This window comes from Magallana gigas, chromosome 7, assembly GCF_963853765.1.
Source record: "Magallana gigas chromosome 7, xbMagGiga1.1, whole genome shotgun sequence".
NCBI lineage: Eukaryota > Metazoa > Mollusca > Bivalvia > Ostreida > Ostreidae > Magallana > Magallana gigas.
Genome location: NC_088859.1, coordinates 49282776 through 49302294, shown reverse-complemented (window position 1 = coordinate 49302294; position 19519 = coordinate 49282776). Strand labels below are relative to the sequence as shown.

The 19519-nt window shown below is 33.7% G+C and overlaps 2 protein-coding genes across 4 annotated transcripts in view; both read right to left on the bottom strand.

Moving 5' to 3' along the window:
- Window positions 1-2289: 2289 nt before the first annotated feature.
- Window positions 2290-7836, bottom strand: LOC109620252 (uncharacterized). Of its 2 annotated transcripts, none has more exons than XM_034455344.2 (3): window positions 7693-7836; window positions 7519-7553; window positions 2290-3189 (listed from the first exon to the last, which is right to left on the bottom strand). In XM_034455344.2, the coding sequence occupies exons 1-3, from the start codon at window positions 7809-7811 to the stop codon at window positions 2735-2737; spliced, it is 609 nt and encodes a 202-aa protein (XP_034311235.1). In that variant the 5' UTR covers window positions 7812-7836; the 3' UTR covers window positions 2290-2734. The 2 variants fall into 2 exon arrangements, with proteins under 2 accessions (XP_034311235.1, XP_034311236.1); XM_034455345.2 differs by having other exon boundaries at window positions 2290-3186.
- Window positions 7837-10838: 3002 nt separating this feature from the next.
- Window positions 10839-19519, bottom strand: part of LOC105340404 (fibrillin-1) — a 44489-nt gene continuing 35808 nt past the window's right edge. For both annotated transcript variants that reach the window (XM_066066468.1, XM_066066469.1), the window contains 8 exons: window positions 18564-18633; window positions 18255-18321; window positions 17093-17178; window positions 14623-14749; window positions 13165-13206; window positions 12876-12965; window positions 11631-11694; window positions 10839-11534 (listed from right to left, as the gene is read on the bottom strand). In XM_066066468.1, coding sequence (XP_065922540.1) covers window positions 11227-11534; window positions 11631-11694; window positions 12876-12965; window positions 13165-13206; window positions 14623-14749; window positions 17093-17178; window positions 18255-18321; window positions 18564-18633 — 854 coding nt within the window. In that variant the 3' untranslated portion in view covers window positions 10839-11226. The remainder of the gene's footprint in view (window positions 11535-11630; window positions 11695-12875; window positions 12966-13164; window positions 13207-14622; window positions 14750-17092; window positions 17179-18254; window positions 18322-18563; window positions 18634-19519) is intronic.

The following is a 19519-nucleotide window of genomic DNA, read 5'->3' as shown; positions in this document are numbered from 1 at the left end:
AATGGGTTTTTGCCTGTGAATCCTTTTTCTACTTACCTATTTACCATTGTTTTGTTTGGGTTTTTCTCTTCATCTACTAGTACCCATTATTCATATTTTTCATCTACTGTACAATTATAATAAGAAGTACATGTACTATGCAAGCTTACATATATTTATTTAAAAAGCACTAAATTAAAAGTTGCATTGAATTAGATTATATGTAATAATAATATATACCTTGTTCCTCATGGAGAAGGCTTACGTAGGCAATGCCTGCTGCCTAGTCCATTTATGTAATTTATTTACACATTCAAATCATGGCTTTTTTAACGTCACATTTATTCTTTCTCAAAATACCTATGGGACAACATTTTCTTGAAGCACTGCATGTAAAAACCCAGTAATTCCAGCTGGCAATATTTGAGTCATTCATGCATGTTGACTGATTTCCGACTGATCCTGGCACACACTTAACGCTCGTTTTTAAGAGGGCTTGATGATCGTGACAATTTTTAGACTGTATTGACCTCCTTTAAAAGGAGAGCTATGTATAAGAATATAGGAAAATGCTCAAATTTAAAAGGTAAAATATTACATATTCTTCTTTACTAAATGATAGTTTATAGCCAGAGACATCGTATCTAAAATTTAAGGAAGACCTGACCACCTAGCCCCCCCCCCCCCCCCCCCCCCTTTAACGGCGGATTTGACATGCGCGTTGTGTATCACCCATTCTGATTAAAAGCATCACTTCTCCTGACACGTGCCTGACGAGCATGGGAAGGAGAGGTAGTTTTAATCAGACTGTGTATCACCGGATGTTTTGATGTCGTGTTTAACCGAACAAAAAGTGACAAGATGCTTAAGGAGTACTTCTATGTCTTATGGCAAAGACAACGATGGTCCAATAAAATCATTTTGAAAATAAATATGTCTACTAAAACGAAAGCGAAAATAAAACAGAGCCACACAAATGACAGTGTCCTGTGCTGTGTTGATAATTTGCTTACTTTTACTATTGCATTTTTTGACAAAAAATCGAACGCCTCTCCTGATAAGATTTGGTAATACATGTATTACTAGAAAACCAATCGAACAGGTTTATGACAAAGGATTTTACTATTCACAGCATGTTTCTTGAAATCCATATCAAATTTGATCACTTAAAGAAGAGGCCCACGAGACACATCGCTCAACTGAGCTACAATTTAATTTTGAGAATGAACATCGAAAAACAGTCACTTAAATAATATTGGTTGTGTATCTTATTCGATAAAAATGTAAGAAAATATTAACACCACACATGCACTGCATTTTTTGTTTTCTTGTTTGGCAATATCCATACTTCGCATAGTTTCATACAAGAGTTACAAGCGTATGTTTCTGTAATGAAAGTTCATCCCACAGTGTAATAAATAAAATGTTTTACATCACTTTAGGGTGGACTTTTATTACAGGGGTGGACTTTTATTACAGAAACAAGCGCCTGTGATAAGAGCATATTATTGCTGTTGAAAATATCTAGAATTTGTATATGATCACACACTTAGAGATGTGTGACCTTTTGGTTATAAATTATAATCCTCAGAGTCTATTTTGTTAACAGGACGATGTTTGTTTACATTTTGTACTTAAGGTAGTCCACAGTTATGTATAAAAAATTCAATACTAGTATTGAATAAAGACAACCATTATCTTGTTACTTGCAACGCTTGTAGGGAAATAACGACAATATTTGTTTTTAATTTTCTACAAATGACATAATTATACATGATATTTACAAAAACTTATCAAGCTAGAATTACTATAAGCACGATATTTATGACAGGTTTGAAAACTGTGTTTGTAATCAGATTCCTATGAGAAGTTACAAGTACATTAGATTTCCATTACCCTGAAAGGGTCAAATGTTTTTGTACTTCGCATACAACACATAACCTGGATATTGTAGAGGTCAGAATAAATTCAGGATTGTTTACTACTTTAAGAACCACCATTCGTATGATGTCTAGTAATTCATGTGGGATTATAATGCCAAAAAGATAACAATTGTGACAATAATGCATCATTTGCCATCATCTGGAATTTAAAGTGGAAGAAATGTATACAGATTCTTGCCCATGTAGAACGGATGCTGACCCATTTAGAACGAGTACTGACCCATATAGACAGAGGATGGACTTCAATAGACGGGATATCTTTTAAGGTTCTGTTCGTGCCTATTCCCATGGTACGTATTCGATTGAAATCTATTTTGGTAAATGAAAACAGAGCACAAGAAAGAGAAATGATAATAATAATATAACATGTTTTTAAAACTTCTTTTTTAATCAACAATGGGTACAAAGCTTACGTTGTAGAAAATTTGTCAAAGTGTATTTCATGGAACAGACAGCCAGACGTGGTCAGCCGCCCGGTGCAGTGTTGTGAAGGAAATGTAGCGTGGCGGTCATCGACTGGTCGAATGCAGTACGATGCTAACAGTCTTTGGATTGAATAGAGTGTTCGACACATATATCGGGTGCTCGATATGCACGTTCTCGAGATACATTTTGAGTGTTTTTACATGAATCACTGTTTTCTACGTGACTGAAACTCCAATACCTGGCTTTAACTACATGGTAAGGTTTATTATCAGATAAAAAATATATGCTAGGGTTTTCGGTCCATTCTTTGGGCGACGTTTATCAGTGCATGCAATAACAAACCCCAACAAGAAACTACTTGATGGATTTGCTATCGTACGATGTCTTTATTTCAAAACGGAGCACATTGTACAGAATTCCTCCGACATGTCACAACATTGGCACGGCTCTTGGGTCTTGATTGACGGGTCAAGCAGGAGAGGGACGGAGATCCTGGACTCACAGAAACGGCAGCACCCCGCGGACAAATCCCCCGAACAACAACTGGGTCCAACAGAGTCAGAAAAACGATATGTATCCACAAACGGGAAAAGATTCGTTCTCTTGCCAAATTTCACCATGGGAGATTCCCATGCCCGCTTATGGTGGAAATTTCTACGTCGATAGAGAGGCAGCGCTTCCCAGCCTCGCTTTGATAGTGCCAGTCTTTGTCTCTGGAAAGTGATCGGTTCCCATCCTCGCTTGTCCTCAATCTTCATTGGGAATTCTGATCTGTACAGCAGTTTATTCACAATGCCTTCCAAATCCTCGTCACGGCGCATGGTGCTGTCGACATTTGCTGCTAAAAGGAATTAAATAAACATATCAAACATATATATTTATAATTTTAGAAAATATTGTCAATACAAAAATGATGTTGTATAAGGTTGTCGTGAATAGAATTGATATACATTTAGAATGTCAGAACAACTTATTTTATGATATCTCTCTGCAAATATAGTATATATCATAGTTTTCTTGTTGGTTTTTTTTTTTTTTTTGTGGGGGGGGGGGGGGGGGTTGTTATGGCCAAATTCTGTACTACGCCACGCATGAATTCAATCATATACTTCTTGTAAACATCATCAGCGAGAAAAATCACATCAGTGGGTATAGATGGATGGTGATAACACCATTCCTGGATAAGCGTTTTCTTGTTAATGGACTACATGGTAGGCAATTCGCGGATTAAAACTACATATACCCTTGGATTACTTGACTTTTTTATTTGTGATTTGGACTTATTCTATACTGCTTATCTACGGCAAAAACGTCACACCATAACACATAAAATCAGTCGCTACTTAAGCATGAAATAGGGAGTTGATAGAACCTTTCACAGTCCTCTAATATCTGCTTTGCGTGATTTTTCGTAAGTTTGTTTGAAAAGAAGCGGATTGGAAAACGATGAATATATATTATTTTTGATCATGTGCAACATAGAAATGCTAAGACACGTGTTAAAGACAACAAAAGATTCACTATAAGCAATTAATTTCTGCAATATTTAATTAGTTTATACAGTCTTTACGAAAGAACTTACGACTTACCATCCAAATAATGAATGATAATTAATCACGAACTAATCAATGTTTTATTCTATTGGCTGTAAAATATGATTTTGGAATTCAAAATAATTGTAAATAAATTTAAATTTCATGAAAATAGCATTAAAAAGTACCTATGTACAAATGTTTAGAAATATGCTTTAATATGTTGTAATATCTACAAGCATTTGCTCCTTGATATGTTTACGACTCTTGGCAAATATATAAAGCTACGACATAATGGTAAGTAATTTCATATCTTAGAAATGATGCGATTTGCTGAAATTGGTAAAAATACTCAAGTTCATATTACAGCATCTATAAATATCTAACAAAAATCAATACAAACATTAATAAAGATCTTATTGCAACTCTAATAACCAATGTTTCGGTAAAATTAAACATCAATGAAAACGGACGTTTGATAGAAATACATGTATAAGTTGCTGTTGGCTAACTTTCTTTTATATTTTTCATTGTTTATATTTGCTACAATGGGTACATTACCATATGTATACCTACATGTACTTAATCAACTCTTTTATAAGAAGCACTGGGTTGAAAGTTTTTGGAGATAATCATTATGGCTGTCATCTAAGGATATTGGTAACTGAAGAATTCACTTCTGTAGGGATGCCATGAGCCTCGGAAACAAAAATCCAAACATGCTTTTTCTCTCTAACGAATGATTCAACCAAAAATACCCTTTATCAACATTCAATGATATACATGTACTAATTTTACCTTTAAATTTCCATTACCATTCTTGACACAGAACAATCTTTCAAACAAAAAAATTTGTAGAGCTTTAATTTTGCTGCTAAAAACACCCAACCCAATGCCCCAACAGGAAGACCATTACTATAACTATATAACTATACTATATAGCTTAAACTATTATTAACTATTTGAGTAGAAACAAATATCGACAGTTCAATCTCCATAGTCCATATATTATTATTGTAAGTGCACACAACGATAAAGACACAGAATTATTGAAAGAAGATGGGGATATAAGATAGCACAAATGCCCATTCGGTTCAGTCGTGAAATACCATTTTGCATTTATTTTTCCCCAATTAACTTCATTCAGATACATTATAATACAAGTTTTCAAAAGCACAATTTCTAACTATATTCAGTTTTTAATATATTTAACAAACGATAAGAAAAAGACATTGCCTTAAATTTTGGTGGTATCGAACCTGTGACATAGAAACCCGAGATATATAAGGTTAGTTACGACAGGTGCTCTAACCACTTGACACAAGAAAGTAGGCTGTTTAAATACTATGTGTGACTTTGGCCTCGAATTTACGAACGTATTATTTTTTCAAATCGTTCAATTGTAGGGATACAAAAAGACATTTTAAATGTCTCTCCGCGTTTTCTGTTGTCTGAAATCGGTTTGTTTTCCATAATACCTTATTTAGACAATGAGAAAAATATGGAACACAGACCAACTCAAGAAAAGAAAATGCCTTGAAGTTCTAAAAAAAAATTGACACTACATGTATTTGTAGGTTTTGATACGTATACGCCTATTTTAGTCAACATATTCCAAGTATTGAACATATTTATAGATTACAAATTAATAATATGTTAAATATATATTGTTTTAAAAGATTATTTTAAAAAAATACATGTATCAGAATTATTGATATTTTAATTTTTCAGTAGCTTGTCCGACCGTGTATGGGCATTTTACACGCCTTATCCACCCATCTTCTTGAATTAAATAAAGAAAAACTTTTCAAAAATCTATACAATTGCATTAGCCTATATGTAATCGTATTACAACTTTTCAAATCGCTTCGAACACGAACCTGAAGCTCAGTAATATGATGTTTTATCCACTAAGCCACAGAGTTCACAAAATAAATTTATTGACATAAGTATTTTCACAAGACAAATAGCTCTTTGAGTTGTGACGATTTGTAAAATTTTGAAACGTAGAGGACCTTCCCGAGTAGTTGATCATACGTATCCCAAACTCCACTCTTTATAGAATGAAGCTATGACGGTGTGAAATCAGCAGGCAATCAATATATCATATTTGTATACTATGTAGGTAAAGCAAAAGTTTGGCTGTCCTTTGATTGTTAGATAACGGACATACTACGATGTACATAGACACAAGGCAACAGTCAAAGAGAGCGGGCGCCCATACATCGTCAGCGGAGCTTGATGCCGGGAGCCCCCCTCGACCCGTTGTAAGCTGAGCACTTTGGGGAGATCTAAGGTCTCGGGTGACTGAAGAGTCAGTTCTGATTCTAATTCTTTTAGATCAAGGACTTACAGTCGATCGACATGAAATTCGCCCTGAACTGTGTCAACGGGTACTTACTACGCATGCTGGCTACCAAACTAATAACGGGACCACACGGCTAAGGATAGAACCTAACTAGCTACCAGTAAACCACGCATTCTGTATATCAATGATTCCAAATCCACACACTTCCTTTCAAATAGGTCTAATATTTTGGAAGATGGGGGTAGGTTGGATCTTAACACAAGGATTTGAGTGGACTATGAGGTGTTTAAGTGACTACCGTGCGATATTTCTCCGATACTGTTTCTCAGATCATTTCCTTACACTACATGCATGGATTGAGTAAGGTATACATGTACATAATTTCAAAAAGACAAATTGATCTCCAGAAATCATGCTTTTTTACGAACATATATACATGCTTCAAAGGTGTTTTACCATTGTCATTTTATACGATTGAATAGGCACGTTATAATAGTATTTTTGAGACTCTTACCGCGAAACAATTTTTCAAGAACTATACGAATTAATTCTCGCAAACAAGATATGGCATATAAGGGCCTTAATGGGGAGGTTCCCTAGGGGTTAAACATTCATGTAAATGTGATTTTTGATATTTTTAAATGTTGTTAAATCACGAGTGTTGTATTACTAAACAGAATATATTATGGTTCAAATGCCAGAATTTTAAGTCTTATTTTGTCGGTAATTTAAAAGCAAAGTCTAATTAAGAGGTAAAAGATGAGTTTCTAATCATGAAATGTTTAAGTCCCTTCAAAGTTAATGATAATCAAATCAAAAAATAGTTTTCATCCGATATACTGGTTTTAAAGAATAAAAAATTATCCTACAACTGTTATTCAGTAGTTTAGAAGATAGTGTTTATATATATGTAAGAGAAAGCGAAAGTTTTTTGATAAAAATAGAACAAACTGATCGATCTACAGGCTACGCTAGTAAATTAGTGCTGTGTTTTTACTCTGATCTTTTAATTCATAACATAAATCATACTTAGGCCTAGTGCGAATTAAGTAATATATCTTTAAAATGCTGTGAATTTGTATCTGTATTATAACAGGCCATATAAAGGACAATATTCAAAATGCAGGTACTTAACAAGTGAAATGAGTACTTACATATATTTTGTATATGTATAGTGCACCTCTTGTACAGTTTACATGGTTTAATTGAAAAGGTACTTCAACAACGTTCAATTACATCCACATGTACTAGTATATCAGTTTTCTCGTAGTATAATTTCGGTTTTGAATTTTAAAAAAAAATTCAAAAAGAGTAGATGAATTTGTCTTACCTGTAGCAGCCAAAATCAAGGCAAACGTAAAGCACCTGCAAAAGTTGGAAAAAATCATAATCTGTTATATCAACGGAGAGAGAGAGAGAGAGAGAGAGAGAGAGAGAGAGAGAGAGAGAGAGAGAGAGAGAGAGAGAGAGAGAGAGAGAGAGAGAGAGAGAGATGTGTTCTTACCGTATATCCATGTTATAGGCTAAATTAAAATCAAGTAAAACTGTACAATCTCTTATGCAGCAAAAACTGGAACTATTACCCCGTTTGCTGTTGTTCGGTTTTATACTCGAAGAGCCCATCCAACCTTAAATAGGTGTCACTGGGCGGGGGGCGGGGTCTAATGGGGATCTTACTTTATTCAGCTCTACCGATCGATGAATGTCAAATGAACAACAAAAAGCTCTCCGTAGTAAAAATAAACTACCACAAATCGCATGTATTCTAGTAGAGAGATAACACCTTTGATCAATAGCATTGGAAGGCTGAGTTTCCAAAAAGGCACCCATTGCTTGGTTCCAATTTTGTAATGCATATATAGCTAGCCAAACTGCTTTACATCATTTGTTAAACTAACCGCATGGTATGTTGATAACAATCGAGAGATTTTACACGATAATATCTATTGAATGTTTTATTTCCTGTTGTTATCGAGTAAAACCATAAATACATGTGCATGTACAGACACAAAGTTGTTGGTAATTTTAACAATTCAGGGTTAATGCTAGAGTATTCGAAAACAAGCAGGACTTGGTAGTTTCTTATTTTTTATAATGAAATATTCCAACTCTTTCAAAACGCTTCAAAGTTTGACTGATATCAAGAATGAAGGAAGCCCAGTGTTCACCAATACAGGTCTGTAATTACTAGTGTTTTGGTGCAGTGGTTGGGTGTATTCCACTCGATTCACTGTTCGATTTCTGCTTTACAAGGACATCTCAAAAAAGATGAAACCGTCAAACCGAGTACAGAAATTTTTATTTGATTTGGTATTACTTTTGTTTAAAGTCTGGCCGAGATCAAGTGATATTGTCTGGCCTTTTTGGTCGCAAAGTGTTCACTCGATTTTAAATTCGTATGTACCCTTAAAATTAATAGTACCGCGGAACAAATACAAGGTAATTAGCTCACTGAAAGATCCACCACTTTACAAGTTGCAATTAATGTTAACTCGATTTTAAATTCATGTGTATCCGCAAAAAAAAAAAAAAATAGTGCCGAGGTATAGGTACAAGGTAAATAATCCACCGAAAGATCCGCCACTTTACATAGATATTGTTTTAAATTATTCATTTTTGATAGTAAGTTTATACCTTACAATGAATGAAATAGCATGCAGAGTCTATAATATGGGTAACTATCACAGGGCGTCCCTATAACTTGACTTAGCCTCGATACCTCACCAAGTCTACTCTTGTTGTGTCAAAATTTTTTAAAACAGCAAGGGTACAAACATCGCACCATATAGGAACAATTAAACAGCAAGGGTACATATATCGCACCATATAGGAACAATTAAACAGCAAGGGTACATATATCGCACCATATAGGAACAATTAAACAGCAAGGGTACATATATCGCACCATATAGGAACAATTAAACAGGAAAGGTACACACATCGCACCATATAGGAACAATTAAACAGCAAGGGTACATATATCGCACCATATAGGAACAATTAAACAGGAAAGGTACACACATCGCACCATATAGGAGCGATTAGACAGCAAGGGACGTGTATCGCACCATATAGGAACAACTAAACAGCAATGGGTACATATATCGCACCAATGAGGGGCGTATTACACTGCAAGGGTACAAGTAACGAACAATATAGGAGGGGATTAGACAGCAAAGGTACACACATCGCACCATATAGGAGCGGATTAGACAGCAAGGGTACAAACATCGAACCAAATAGAAGCGATTAAACAGCAAGGGTACAAATATCGCACCATATAGGAGCGATAAGACAGCAAGGGTACAAATATCGCACCATATAGGAGCGCATTAGACAGCAAGGGTACAAATATCGCACCATATCGGAGGGATTAGACAGCAAGGGTACATATATCGCACCATATAGGAGCGATTAGACAGCAAAGGAACATATATCGCACCATATAGGAGCGATTAGACAGCAAGGGTACATATATCGCACCATATAGGAGCGATTAGACAGCAAGGGTACATATATCGCACCATATAGAAGCGCATTAGACAGCAAGGGTACATATATCGCACCATATAGGAGCGATTAGACAGCAAGGGTACATATATCGCACCATATAGGAGCGCATTAGACAGCAAGGGTACATATATCGCACCATATCGTAGGGATTAGACAGCAAGGGTACAAATATCGCACCATATAGGAGCGATTAGACAGCAAGGGCACATATTTCGCACCATATAGGAGCGCATTAGACAGCAAGGGTACATATCATATAGGAGCGCATTAGATAGCCAGGGAACATATATCGCACCATATAGGAGCGCATTAGATAGCCAGGGAACATATATAGCACCATATAGGTGCGGATTATACAGAAAGGGTACATTTTTCGCACCATATAGGAGCAATTAGACAGCAGGGTCAAGCGTAGAGGATTACCAAGCGTTACTTTAATTAGATAAGGCTGACAGCTAAATGAAATCATGCTAAAGCGAATACTTTAGCGATACGAAGAAAAGTTGGGAAAAAAATCTGTCGAAAGTATTAATGGTATCAAGCCATTAAAGCTAACTGAAAAAAAAATTCAGTTTGAAGATTTTGGTACGCATCCACTAGTCCTCGTCATTAAGTTTCCAATACTAAACTCATTTAAGCGCTATAATCAATATTATGCTAAGTATACATTTTTAGAACGGATTTTTTGAAAGAAATGTTTAGTGTGTTGATATCTATCTTTCAGGTTTATATTCGTCCACCTACATGTATAAGCATTGTTTTTCGCCTATCTAGTCAATGTTTATGTCATTTAAAAGAGTTTTTAAAACTTTCTATTCCAAAAATCATACCGCAGCACTCAACACTTTTTTACCTCACATGTATACTACATGTTTATCTGCGAAGACAGACGGAATACATGTAGAATGGTAGTGCTCTAGAACAGCGAAGTCAAAATTAACAAAAAATAAAATCAACATTTTGTTAAATGAATTAGACAATTGTTTCGGAAACTTTGTAAAATGATTGTAAACTTAATACTAGTATATACATGTAGCACATACATGTGCAATATTCCGTTTTTACCATCCTCATTCTTCTCGCATTTTATTCAAAATCTGTTCTTTGATATCTATATTCAAAATAAATGCAAAAACGTCAAGAATTGGACACTATTTAATATTGTAAAATGAAACAAATAAACCGGAATCACTTATATTGCATTTTATTGCGCAACCATTTAATATATGAATTCAGTAATGAAATCATACAACACAAAAATGTATTTTCACGTCATTATAACATTAACTACAGGGTGATCAATCGCAACAGTTGGGAAAGGTTTGCACCTTCTACTGAGGCGTGTCACTCGTGGAGGCAGGTGTATATTTCAGGTGTGCCGCGGATTTTCGGGGTATGTATGGTTTCTGCTTCATCAATGGCCCTCTTCTCAGACCCTCAATCGTTCACATGACCCCGGAAACTTTTTATTGGCATCACGTTTTACGTCATATTACTAGAAACTCTCTATTAATTACATTCCCACTTATTTGAACGGTGCGGAATATGGTACTTTTGACGACCTGATGCTTCCGATAGGAGAGGGGTTAAAGGCTATGGAGCGTTTGTGTTCGTCCGCCCACTGGACAAACAGGAGGTCACTCTTGACGCTTCCCGAGGGACTTTCCATGGGACTCTTCTCCTTCCTCTCGCTCAGATTTGGACTGACAGAGAGGTCTATATTTTTTTCGTCCACGGCGGACGTTTTTGTAAAAGCTGTGTCTAGGTTCTGGTCGGCGGTATATGCCTTGTTAGTGTATTGGTGGCCGTTCTTGTTCCCTCCATTCGAGTACTCTGTAAAAAAAAAAATAGACCATGTAGAAGACGCGCTACTAGTTAGTTTTTTTTCCCTCTTCAACCATGCGTAATTTGATTGGGTGACATACTGACCGGAACTCGAATTGGAGAGTTGAGAAGACCTCGTTCCATTGGACAACGGGTTAGCAGTTGAGAACTGTGAAAAATAAAGTGGAATAAATGTACTGGCACCGGTATATCAAGCAAAGTTTTCAATATTCTTGAATTTATTTCGAATGGGCTACAATACGATTTCCATATGTAAAGTTTGAAATCATGAATAAAATTATAAGATATTTCAAATTTCAGTGGAGTCTCATTAAAGGATATTCATTAGAAACCAAGTTAAAAATTAAAAAAAGTTCAAATGAATGTCACAAAATAAAACACATGTCGAAATTAGTTTCTGGCGCGCTTTATACAGAACGACTACGGTATTTCTAATCATCGGTGAATATCTAATTTGCAATTTGATGCTCATCGTCTTTACTATCCTTTTCGAAATTTTCATTATGTGCATGTCTCCAAAATAACTGCACATTGAGCAAGAAGGTCTGTTTATTATCAGTGCAACAGGTGTACATTAGAAGCGTTACTGAATGTGTTCCAGTGTACCTACACAGGCGGGCAAATGATTGATTAAACAGAACCATGATGCTTCGTTTTGACTACGCAGTCTAAGGTTTCTCAGGAGTGCAATACTATTAAAAGAAAACTCAAATCAACCCGCCAATGGATTGCTTATTAAGAAAAGAAAAGAGAATATTTGAAATTATTGATATATTTTTTGCTAACAACCACCGAAGCCTTATAATAATTAACCTATAAACATGCATATTGTATTTACATCTAGCGGACAGTAGCCTGACTCTAGCTTTGGAGAGTTTTATCTGATGCAGCGTTTGGATGACTGCGGCACATTTGTCTGATGCCAGTCAACATCACAAGCCTTGCTTCTTACAACAGTACAAACAGGGGCTCTAAGTTTAGAACAACAACTAATATTATACATGTTTCATGAGCTCCAGAAAAATAAAACTCTCCCCCTCATATACCGTGCCAACAGCCAACCACCTGTTTACGTTGGGGTGCTTGGAGTGGATAGGGCTTATATCTCCATTTGAAGGAGCAGGAGGTTACCATTTTGGGAGTACTTAATGCAATGCATAATGTTAAATACATGACATTTTGGAGGGAATAATCTGTTGCACTGTCGAGGGCACGATTAACGGCAGAGTATTAGGGGAGGGGAAGGGATATCTCCATGAGCTGCACAGCTTTTTCCTTCTTTTTAGTTTTAGACCGTCATCTCTGCAGAAGTTAGTCCTCATTACACACCTTATTACTGGTTTCACTTTTATGCTTGTGTTTTGAGGAGTCATCCATGCTTCTCATACAATGGCATTTTCTTCGGATAGCATCCACAATCTGAAATGATTAGATTATACATATTTATATTTCAAGAAATGAATTGAATCAACAAAAAATTGACTCGATATTCGCTAATTGTATTTCTCGGCATCATGATAAATGTTTTTCTAAGTTATTTATAAACAAACAGAACTTCATAAAATAAGCCAAAACTATTGACTGGTCCTGGTGTCAGAGATTACACAATTCTACTCACCGCTCTGTTTAATACGCAGTGGAACAGGAATATGAAAAAACCCTGCAAAAAGAAGTACAAAGTTCATAGCGTGACTAACTAATATGTAACAACTTAAAAAACATTCATTATTTACTTCCACAATATTAGCAGGTATCAGTAGTTTTAATATCTCTGATAATTACGTTATCCATCTAAAAAAAAAACTTGACTCTTTTTTTTAAATATCAAATTAGCCTATTTATATTTAGATTGATTATTAAATGCTCATTTGAATGAGAGGTTTGAATTATTCAACACCGGTAAAAACAATGCAATTGTCTCCATCATAATGATGACGAGAACCTTGAAAAACGATGGTATTTTATTCCCAAACAATTCATGAAAGATACAAAGCATTAGCTGAAACGGACAGCAAGCGGAAGGGTCGTATCTGTTGTATATATCAGAATTCAAATGTATGATGAATTATTTATTTTTTAAAATAAAATGTAAACTGGAACAAGGACACCCCTGCTAATTGGTCACTTAGATTAAGTATTGAAAACAAAAGTGATCGATTTTCGGTTGTGCAATAGTTTTCATTTGTGTAAATATTATCCTAATCTATTTTTCAACCCTGAATTAATATACACTACCTATCCAGAGAAATGAGGTATTCTGTAGATGCAATATTTTGCAAAAATTAAAATCCAAGTAATATGATCACCTCTGATGTATTTGTACAATTAATATGCAAAACGAAAACGTCATGTCTTGAAAACTGTAGAACGAGTTATCTTATACGGAGGAGGTCTCCGTACAATAAGGTACACTGTATCCAATATTATGCCAAAATAACTAAATTCAACAGCTGGTATTTTTTCATGAATTATCTAAACTCAAAATCCAAGTAATATGCACATATCTGATATAAGAACAATTGATCCGCAAAAACAATTTCCCATCTTGAAAACTGTAGAAGGGGTTATCAATACACCAGACTACCCTTTTTGCAGCCGTCCGCCCGCCTTCCCGCCCATTTTCATCATTTCAGTAACCGGATTTTTCCTTTACAAAACCGAGTTATATAAAAAAGAATTACCCATCTTCACATTCTAATATTCTTTTCTGCATCGTGTCAACTTATCATCTTTGTATGTAATATGTTTATATGATCTATAGCACAACCAGAAATCGATTTCTTTTGTTTTCTGTACACAATCGTAGATTATTTATTAGCACGTGATTGATTAGCAGGCGTAACAGAAAAAAACACAGAACGCTGATAAATCTCAATAGCACAATCATAATACAAAATTTTACATTTAAGTTGAAGATATTTTAATAGCTCAATGATAATACAAAATTTCATTTAGGTTTCAGACAAGGGTTAATTTTTTTTGTTTTAAAAACTTTTTACTTATAAATGCAATATAGATATAAAATGAATTAAACCTGTCTATTGACAATTGTATTTTATAATTAAAAGGTTCTTACTTGAAGAGAGTTGAATAGTGTGAAAAGGTACTGGAAAATGATTGTGCTGGAGTTCACCGAGAGAACACCGAAGATCCAGGAGATCCCTAGGATAGGGGCTAGCACGGCAACACTCCGTACCCCGGCCCTGTTTATAGAGGAAGAGAAAAGGAGGGGTCAGTACTTCCCAAGATATAGCAGGTCCTATAAACTAACCATTCATTCTTTGAGTATTGTGAGATGATAATTTCAGTCGGGGCGTGATCAAATTCAATAGAGCCCGAATGGCTTTATGGTAGATTTGATCATGCCCCGACCAAAATAATCACCTCATAATGTTCAAAGAACGATTCCTTATTATTTTACATCATTTGAATTTATTGAAATGTATAGTACAAAATCGATACGTAGAGTTATTACAGGCAAAGACACTGAAAAATGTAAATATTGAAATATAGCAACACTGCGCACACAGCACTGTACAAAGTTCAGTACCTGTACAGTACATACATGGTAGCTGGTATATATATCATAAGTACCTAGTACATACCTTATAAGTACAGTGCCTGCTACACAAAATATTTTTTATCACATGGCTATATTTTACATGATACATATAACAGTTTTAAAACTTATGTAAAACAGAGAACTGTTTAGTCATAGGCTATGTTTTGTAACGTAATTTACACATAATACAGATAACAGTTTTTATTCCCTAACTGTCTTTTGTATCTTTATATAATGATACAGAGAATAATGTTAAATCTATTACTATGTTTTGTATCTTTGTATAATGACACAGAGAATAATTTTCATCACATGACTTTGTTTTGTATCTCTACATGATACAGAGAGCATTTATCATTAACTGGCAATGTTTTGTATCTTTACATAAGGTGCAGTATATAATCTGACTATATTTAAATCTCTACATGATAAAGAAATCAATTTTTCACCTGACTATGTTTAAAATTTTGTATCTTAACATTATATAGAGAACAGTTTTTATCACCTATTAATAATTTTTATCTCTGCATGATACAGAGAACAATTTTCATCACCTGTTAATGTTTTGTATATTTACATATGATACAATACAATACAATCAACTGAGTAAATTTATATCTCTACATGATACAAAATTCAATTTTATTACCAAACGATATTTTTTATCTTTACATGATACAGAGAACAATTATCATTACCTTTTAATGTTTTGTATATTAACATATGATAGAGTTTCTACCACCTGTCTATGTTTAAATCTCTACATGTTACAGAGAATAGTTTTTTTCACCTGACTATTTTTTTGTACCTTTTCATAATACAGATATCAGTTTCATCATCTGACTATGTTTTGTATCTTACATGATACAGATATAAGTTTTATCACCTGACTATTTTTTGTATCTTTTCATAATACAGATATCAGTTTTATCACCTGACTATGTTTTGTATATTTACATGATACAGATATCAGTTTTATCACCTGACTATTTTTTGTATCTTTTCATAATACAGATATCAGTTTTATCACCTGACTATGTTTTGTATATTTACATGATACAGATATCAGTTTTATCACCTGACTATGTTTTGTATATTTACATAATACAGATATCAGTTTTATCATCTGACTATGTTTTGTATCTTTTCATAATACAGATATCAGTTTTATCACCTGACTATGTTTTGTATATTTACATGATACATATATCAGTTTTATCACCTGACTATTTTTTGTATATTTACATGATACATATATCAGTTTTATCACCTGACTATGTTTTGTATATTTACATGATACATATATCAGTTTTATCACCTGACTATGTTTTGTATATTTACATAATACAGATATCAGTTTTATCATCTGACTATGTTTTGTATCTTTTCATAATACAGATATCAGTTTTATCACCTGACTATGTTTTGTATATTTACATGATACATATATCAGTTTTATCACCTGACTATGTTTTGTATATTTACATAATACAGATATCAGTTTTATCATCTGACTATGTTTTGTATCTTTTCATAATACAGATATCAGTTTTATCACCTGACTATGTTTTGTATATTTACATGATACATATATCAGTTTTATCACCTGACTATGTTTTGTATATTTACATAATACAGATATCAGTTTTATCATCTGACTATGTTTTGTATCTTTTCATAATACAGATATCAGTTTTATCACCTGACTATGTTTTGTATATTTACATGATACATATATCAGTTTTATCACCTGACTATTTTTTGTATATTTACATGATACAGATATCAATTTTATCACCTGACTATGTTTTGTATTTCTGCATTTTTAACCAAATGACTATGTTTTGTATCTTTATATGATACAGAGAACATTTTTATTACCTGACAATGCTTTTTACATATTATACATGAAAAGAAGAGCAATTCTTATTATACAACTATGTTTTGTATCACTTTATGATATCCATAAATGAAATAGAATAACCTGATTTTGTCCTGCTGGGATTTACTCATGACGGCTCTGGTTGAGAACAGCGCTCTCAGTACTATGGCAGTAATTATCAAATTTATCTGCAAGGGAGGAAATCAGTTAACAAAAGGAGACAATCATGCACACAAAAATCTAAATCAAGGGACAAATCACCTGTAAGAGTAACTGGGTAAAATATTTGAATTGAACATATTTTATTGACTGTAAAGGTGTCAAAAGGATTGGACACACGGTATAAAACTTAAGTTGTCCTCTTATTACATAATTATATTTTATATTTTACACTGTCATATAATAAACATTAATAAGAATTGTGATACAAACTAAATGAAGCAGATATACAACAATTTGTTTTAAATGCTGTAATATTCTGTATAAGTAGAAGTTAAATGAGAAAATTATGCAAATACAATTTAATAATTTAGTGAATATTTGAACTGCTTTAAAAAATTTCACATTTTTATAATTAGATAAAGATTTATCACCTCAATTAAAGTATGAAGTGTACATCAATTATATTCAAAAAGTTCAAAGAAAAAAAAATTATACATAGGGGATTGTCTTACTTATGAATATTGATATATATATATATTAAGATATTGATACATCTGAAACAAATAAGGCTGAGGCAAGAAAACAACAACTGTGGTAGGGGAACCAGGAAAGTATGCTGATTGTACTTCACATTGTTACCTTAAAGTACATTTGTATTACACTTAGATATATGGTCTGCCTAAAATCAGATAAGAAACCCAGATAGAGAACAATGAATTGAGTGCCACAGGAGACCACTGACTCCCCCGAAAGTATAGATAATTGAGTGCACAAGCACCCAGGGATGTTGTCACTATATACTATACATTACACTGGTAAGGAAGACAGTATCACAACACGTGGATAAAAAAACACATCAAAGTCAGTGAAAATAGAGAATAAAACTGTTAGAAGTCCTGTTAAGACTTCCATATTTGACCTTGATGTGGCTACTTTATTGCAATCATGAAGGTATGTTTTTGTAATTTTTCAACAGCTAAAAATATTTGATTTCTCTCACAAACATATATAAGTTTGTGCTTTACCTAATTTTACATTAGCCTGACCTTTAATAAAAGAAGTGTATGAACTGATAAAATGTGAGACATATTTCAAGACTTACCACAATAATTAGGGCAGCTGGAACAACAAAAGCATATATCACACCTTCCTCAATGGTCAGCCAACAGCTACAACAGAAAGGTATCGGGTGTTAATTAACTACTGTACAGGTAACAAAAACTGAATCTTTCTTAGGTGATATCATCAATGTTTTTAGATATAACTCATAGAAAACTTCACCAGCAATTAACCATCTATAATAAAGTCTTTGAATATACAATGTAATGCATTATGCATCTAGCTCTATATAGTTAAATCTTGTGAAAAAGGTCCCACAAAGCAAAACTGTTTTGAGAATAAATGTACTCACAATTTGTTGTTTCCATATCCCTCCAGTCCAGTGGCTCCCATTGACACGCCAACAATGACCAGGGGTAGACCTGTCAACACAAAAATAACAAAATCACTAACAGAATAAATCCCCAAGCCATACCTGTCAACACAAAAATCCAAATTTTTGTCAACACAAAGAAAAAAACCATCAGATCGCTGTCAATGCAAAAATAAATAAATAAATCACTGACGAAATGACTCACAAAGCCAATATACCTCATTATACTGTCAGCATAAAAATAAATAAGTCACTGTCAATACCTAATTATTATTAAATGTTATCAACACAAAATAACAAAATAGCTGTCAACACAAAAAACCCAAAATCACTGATAAAATAAATCAAAAATCTATACCTGTCAACACAAAGAAACCACGTCACTTTCAACTCAAAAATCACAGTCCACTGTCAATACAAAATTATCCAAATCACCAACACAAAAATAACAATGATAGAATCACTGACAGCTATGCAACCATGACCAAGGGTAAACCTGTCAACACAAATATAATCAAACAATAGTCAATGTAAGCAAATCTAGATCACTATTAACAACAATTTAACCATATCACAGTTAGAACAAAGTTTACAAAAAACTGTCAGTAAAAAAAATAACCAAATCATTGACAGAATAAAACACAAATGGTATATCTGTCAAAACAAGCATTACCATATCCCTGTCAACACAAAAATTAACAAATACACTGCCATAAAAAAATAACTAAATCACTAAACACAAAATGACCAAATCACTGACAACAATTTTTACCATATCACTTCAACACAAAAATAACAAATACACTATCAACACAAAAATAATTAATCAATGACAGCAAAACTGACCAAGAGTATATAACTGTCAACCAAAGAAATAACCAAATCACCTACAGCTTCAATGACCAAGGGTATACCTTTCAACACAAAAATATAAA

Bases quoted from the DNA above. Each gene is read 5' to 3' on its own strand.
- LOC109620252 (XM_034455344.2), bottom strand. From the start codon at position 7,811: ATGGGCTCTTCGAGTATAAAACCGAACAACAGCAAACGGGGTAATAGT. The intron at 7,554-7,692 runs GTAAGAACACAT...CAACTTTTGCAG, and splicing joins GCCTATAACATGGATATACG to GTGCTTTACGTTTGCCTTGA. The intron at 3,190-7,518 runs GTAAGACAAATT...AATTCCTTTTAG, and splicing joins CTTGATTTTGGCTGCTACAG to CAGCAAATGTCGACAGCACC.